Source organism: Mobula birostris, chromosome 4, assembly GCF_030028105.1.
Source record: "Mobula birostris isolate sMobBir1 chromosome 4, sMobBir1.hap1, whole genome shotgun sequence".
Lineage (NCBI taxonomy): Eukaryota > Metazoa > Chordata > Chondrichthyes > Myliobatiformes > Myliobatidae > Mobula > Mobula birostris.
The window spans coordinates 10,830,998-10,836,997 of record NC_092373.1 but is presented as its reverse complement, the minus strand read 5'-3'; the positions used below and the strand labels follow the sequence as shown (position 1 = coordinate 10,836,997).

Below are 6,000 nucleotides of genomic sequence, written 5' to 3'. Positions count from 1 at the left end.
TTTCTGTCTGATGAGAGGGGGGTTGTGGTGTTAGAAGAGCGAATGGTGTAGGTGGGAGAGGCCCTTGATGATAATGGGTGCTTTCCAGAGGCAGCGGGAAGTGTGAGCAGAGGCAATGGAAAGGCGGTTGGTTGGCGAGATGGATGGGGCTTAGTTTACTAGTGGTCTTGGGCAGAACAGTTGCCAAAGCAAGCTGTGATGCATCCGTGTGCTTCCTAAGGTGCATATGGAAGCAACTCGTATAATCTATGGTGAAAGCAGTGACAGCGAGAAATGGTTGTGCACAAATTTACTGTATAATTTTCTGTATCACAGCAGAGAGTTTATTTATTTATTATTGTTATTAGTTGCTTCATATTTGCACTGTTTATCTTCTTTTGCATAATGATTGCTTGGCAGGCTTTGTGTGTAGTTTTTAATTGATTCTATTATATTTCTTTGTTCTACCGTTAATGCCAGCAAGAAAATGAATCTCAGGTGACAAATATGTACTTCGATAAAAAGTTCACTTTGAACTTTAAACTTTTCTTCTCTTCATCAGAACGGGATAAGAATGAAACCAGTTTTATTACTAATTCGATGTAATGTATTAGGGAAATTGGAAGTTTAATCATAGTTATTTCACTTCATACTAATGCACTTTCCTCCGTTTGACTGAATACAGGTTAGCTATTTTTCTACGTGTGTGTGTCTCGGTGATAGAAACGAATATCCAACCTTTTATAGAACAATTCCAAGCGATTACCATCAATCCAAGGCCTTGGTTCAACTCGTTCAGAAGTTTGGATGGACTTGGATTGGAACCGTTAACAGCAACAATGACTATGGGACCTCTGGAATGAGGGCCTTTATAGAAGCTGCTGAGGATTTCGGGCTTTGCATTGCCTTCTCCGTATCATTTCACAGAACGGACCCCGCAGCGAAGATCGCCAGGATAGTGCAAGTCATGAGGGAGGCGACCACAAAGGTCGTGGTGGCCTTCGCCGGATCCGGGGAAATGCGCGTATTATTTGAGGAGGTTCTTCGGCAAAACCTCACTGACATACAATGGGTCGGCAGCGAGGCATGGATAACATCGGACATCGCTGCTGACGAAAGCTCGGCATTTCTTCTCGGAACAATCGGGACTGCAATGAGTGCGGTAGAGGTTCCAGGACTTAAGAACTTCCTCCTCAAAGTCCACCCTTCCAGCTCTCCAAATGATCCTTTCGTAAATGAGTTTTGGGAAACGATATTCGGCTGTACTCTAACTTCAGGCGGCACCCAAGTGCAAACAGACCCATCTTTTCAGGCCCCCCAGTGCAGCGGGAATGAAACCCTGAATGAAATATACAACGTCTACACAGACCTAATCATGGATGGAAGTTCCTTCAATGTATATAAAGCGGTCTATGCTTTCGCTCACGCCCTTCATAATATGATGTTATGTGAAAATGGAAATGGACCATTTATAAACTATACTTGTGCATATATTCCAAACTTTCAGTCATGGCAGGTAAGACTTCTGTTTAATTTTATTTAGTTTAGTTGCGGCGTTATTTGCGTTATTATACTAGCGTATAAGAGGAAGCCATTCGAGCCTGAGTATACATAACATTTCCTTTAACTCCATTCCCGACTTGCACTCAGCGCCCACCTCATTAGGTATCTCCTTTACCTAATAAACCGGCCACTGAGTACATGCTCGTGGACTTCTGCTGCTGTAGCCCATCCATTTCAAGGTCTGACGTGTTGTGCGTTCAGCTATGCTGTTCTGCACACCACATTTGTAACGTGTGATTATTTGAGTTACTATCGCCGTCCTGTCAGCTTGAACAGGTCTGGCCATTCTCCTCCGACATCCCTTATTAACAAAAACAACAGGAATTCTGCTGATGCTGGAAATTCAAGCAACACACGTAAAAGTTGCTGGTGAACGCAGCAGGCCAGGCAGCATCTCTAGGAAGAGGTACAGTCGACGTTTCAGGCCGAGACCCTTCGTCAGGACTAACTGAAGGAAGAGTGAGTAAGGGATTTGAAAGTGGGAGGGGGAGGTGGAGATCCAAAATGATAGGAGAAGACAGGAGGGGGAGGGATGGAGCCAAGAGCTGGACAGGTGACAGGCAAAAGGGATACGAGAGGATCATGGGACAGGAGGTCCAGGAAGAAAGACAAGGGGGGGGGGGGGGACCCAGAGCATGGGCAAGGGGTATAGTGAGAGGGACAGAGGGAGAAAAAGGAGAGTGAGAGAAAGAATGTGTGTATAAAATAAGTAACAGATGGGGTACAAGGGGGAGGTGGGGCATTAGCAGAAGTTAGAGAAGTCAATGTTCATGCCATCAGGTTGGAGGCTACCCAGACGGAATATAAGGTGTTGTTCCCCCAACCTGAGTGTGGCTTCATCTTTACAGTAGAGGAGGCCGTGGCTGTTACTTATTTTTATACACACATTCTTTCTCTCACTCTCCTTTTTCTCCCTCTGTCCCTCTGAATATACCTCTTGCCCATCCTCTGGGTCCCCCCCCTCCTTGTCTTTCTTCCCGGACCTCCTGTCCCATGATCCTCTCTTATCACTTTTGCCTATCACCTGTCCAGCTCTCGGCTCCATCCCTCCCCCTCCTGTCTTCTCCTATCATTTTGGATCTCCCCCTCCCCCTCCAACTTTCAAATCCCTTACTCACCCTTCCTTCAGTTAGTCCTGACGAAGGGTCTCGGCCTGAAATGTCGACTGCACCTCTTCCTAGAGATGCTGCCTGGCCTGCTGCGTTCACCAGCAACTTTGATGTGTGTCCCTTATTATCAAGGCGTTTTCGCCCATAGAACTGCGGCTCACTGGATTTTATTTCTGCTTTTTCCACTATATATTTTGTACGCATCAGATTGTGTTGTTTGTGAAAATCCCAGGATATCAGCAGTATCTGAGTTACTCAAACCACGCAGTCTGCCACCACCAATCGTTCCACAGTTAAAGTTACCTAGATCAGGGGTCCCCAGCCCTTTTTGCACTGCGGACCGGTTTAATATTGACAATATTCTTGCGGACCGGCCGACCGTGGGGGGGGGTGGGGGGTGGGTAGGGTTGCTAGCGAACAAGAGTAGCAGTCAAATGCGTTGTTTACCCAAAAGACAACAATGACCATGAAGCCTTGCGCGGACACCAATGCGCATGCGCGTCGTGACCTGCCGATTCCTCACCCCCCCCACCCCCAAGCAAATCCTTTTTGGCGATTCTGTTCGTGGGGGTGGGTGTTCATCACGACCGGAATATAGGTGATAAGTGGGTAATACACTCAATTTTGTTTCTAAAAGGGTTTATCTAACGAATTTAATATTAAACACAGCGCATATTTTCCTCGCATGGATATAATGATAAGTCAATTATCAAGGGAGCTTGAAGTTTTGAACGAACTTCCAGTAGAAGTGGCAGAAGCAGGTTCGATATGATCATTTCATGAAAAAATGGATAGGTATCTGGACAGGAAAGGAATGGAGCGTTATGGGCTGAGTGCAGGACGGTGGGACTAGGTGACAGTAGCTTTCGGCACGGACTAGATGGGCCGAGATGGCCTGTTTCCGTGCTGTAATTGTTATATAGTTATATAGGTCACATAATTCAATAGCATCATAACATTTTAAGTAATATTTGGATATTAAACGCACAGCACATATTTTCCCCGTATGAATATATAAAATCATTGCAACACACCAATATCGCTGAATCAGCGGGAGCCCTGGGCTTGTTTCCCTGCAACAACACCGTCCTATCCAGGGGTGATGGGAGACAGCGATACTCGAAGGGGGTTCCTTATGTCCAGTCTATTCCGCAATTTAGTTTTCGTTGCATTCATTGCAGAAAACTCCGCTTAGCAGAAAAATGTTGGAAATGAAAGCAACGTTTTCAGCGCTTTCGTGGCTATCTCCGGATATTTAGCATTGACTTTGATCCAAAATGCCGACAGAGATGTTATATCAAACATACTTTTCAGCCCGTCGTCATTTGCAAGCTCGAGGTGTTGATCTCCTTCCCGCCCTGACACGGATGACGCGCAGGTCATGACCTCGCATGCGTAATGGCTGATCAGTGGCCGTGACAGGGATTGAGGAAAGGTGCAGCTGACCAAATCATATCGCTTCCTCGCGGCCCGGTAGCGCATGTTCTGCGGCCCGATACCGGTCCGCGGCCCGGTGGTTGGGGACCGCTGGCCTAGATCACATTTCTTTCACCCCATCTCACGTTTGGTGTGAACAACTACCGAACCTCTTAACCATGTCTGCATTTATGCATTGAATTGATGCCACATTACTGGCTGATTAGATATTTGCATTAACGGGCAGGCGAACCCGTGCACCTGATTAGAGTGGTTAGAGTGTATTTCCCCATGGGATGATGTTTGACTTGAAGGAGTTTGGTTATGGGAGATGCTGGATAGGGTGGGCTGAGTGGACTTGATGCAGTCTGAGGGGTGTGATCTGATAGAAGCATAAAAGTCATAGTTGAGGCAGATAGAATCCATTTTCCACGGAGCATAGTTTTATAGTGAAAGGCATAAGTTTTAAGTGGAGTTTGAAGAAAGATTTGTACACAAATTGCGGCTTATATCTGAAACTCTCTGTCAGAGGAGGTGGTGACACCAGCCACAGTCTTACATTTAAGAGACACTTAGACAACTAAATAGGCAGGGTATTGATCGCTATGGTCCTTCTGTACAACCGCGTGATCCCATGGCTACGATTATTACCTCTTGCGTGTCAACTTCCCTCCAACCATCCACCTGCAGTTTTATATCTTCCCCAAAAGCCAAAGCCAATAACCCACCAAAAAGGGCGTCTTTGGGCTGTGAGAAGAAACAGGAGCACCGGGAGGAAACCTATTTAGTCATAGTGTGAACTTGCAAACGTCACAGAAACAGCGCCACAGAATGGAGTTGATTAGGTTACTGGCGCTGCGAGGCAGCAGCTCTACACGCTGTACCACTCTACACCATGGGATAGAGCTCCAGTTTTTAAAAGGTCTGTGAAGTCGTGTTTTGACGTTTTCTCCCTGTGCACCATCTTTAGACCATTCGACAAAGGACCATAATCCATTCGGCACATTGAGCTGCTCCATAGTTCCATTCATGGATGAACCATTGTCTGAGCGGGAAATTTTTACACAACCTGGAAAATGCGCAATTTATTTTGAAATATGCATACTATGAATAGTTAGAATGAACAGCAGCGCTGCTATGTGTGCGGGGTCATTTCAGTTACTGTGCGACAGTGCACTCACACAACCTAGAGGAAACAGTGATGCCGGGGGGGGGGGAGGGGTGGAATCTCATTGAAACCTGTGTAATATTGAAAGGCACAGCTGTTCAGGAAATGGTAAGGCCGTTGCCCTTCATTCTTCTAAACTCCAGCGAGTACAGGCCCAGAGACATCAAACTCTCTTCGTAAATTAACCTTTCATTCCCGGGATCATTCTCCTGAACCTCCTCTGGAGGCTCTTCAATGCCAACACATTCTTTCTTAGGTATCATCATTTTAAAGTGGAAGTGAACTGATTATTTTTAAAGGAGAAAAGCGAGCCAACATATTTTGTACTATGACCTGGTAAGTGTCTGGAAAAGGCTGCCAAAGCAATGGCGTTGAAGAGACTTCTAAATATGCAAATGAATATGCAGAGAATGGAGGGATATGCATCACATGCAAGCCGAAGAGGCTCAGTTTAATTTGGCATTGTGTTTGGTGCAGACATCGTGTTCAGTCTGTATCTATCCTGCACTGTGTTCTGTGTTCTATGATGAAAAGTCAATAATTAAATGCTATAAACACAGGAGATTCTGCAGATGCTTGAATCCAGAGCAACACACACAAAATGCTGGAGAAGCTCAACAAGTTAGGCGGCATCTATAGAAATAAATAAATAGTTGACGTTTCAGACAGAGATTCTTTAATTAAGACTGAAGATGAAGGGGGAAGAAGTCAAAATAAGATGGTGGGAGTGGGAAAGGTAAAGGATTACAAGCTAGTAGATGACAG

General features: G+C 45.6%; 1 protein-coding gene across 1 annotated transcript in view; it reads left to right on the top strand.

Annotated features, from left to right (window-relative positions):
• The first annotated feature begins 838 nt into the window (after positions 1-838).
• Positions 839-6,000, top strand: part of LOC140196987 (extracellular calcium-sensing receptor-like) — a 9,850-nt gene continuing 4,688 nt past the window's right edge. The window contains exon 1 of the mRNA XM_072256920.1: positions 839-1,495. Coding sequence (XP_072113021.1) covers positions 839-1,495 — 657 coding nt within the window. The remainder of the gene's footprint in view (positions 1,496-6,000) is intronic.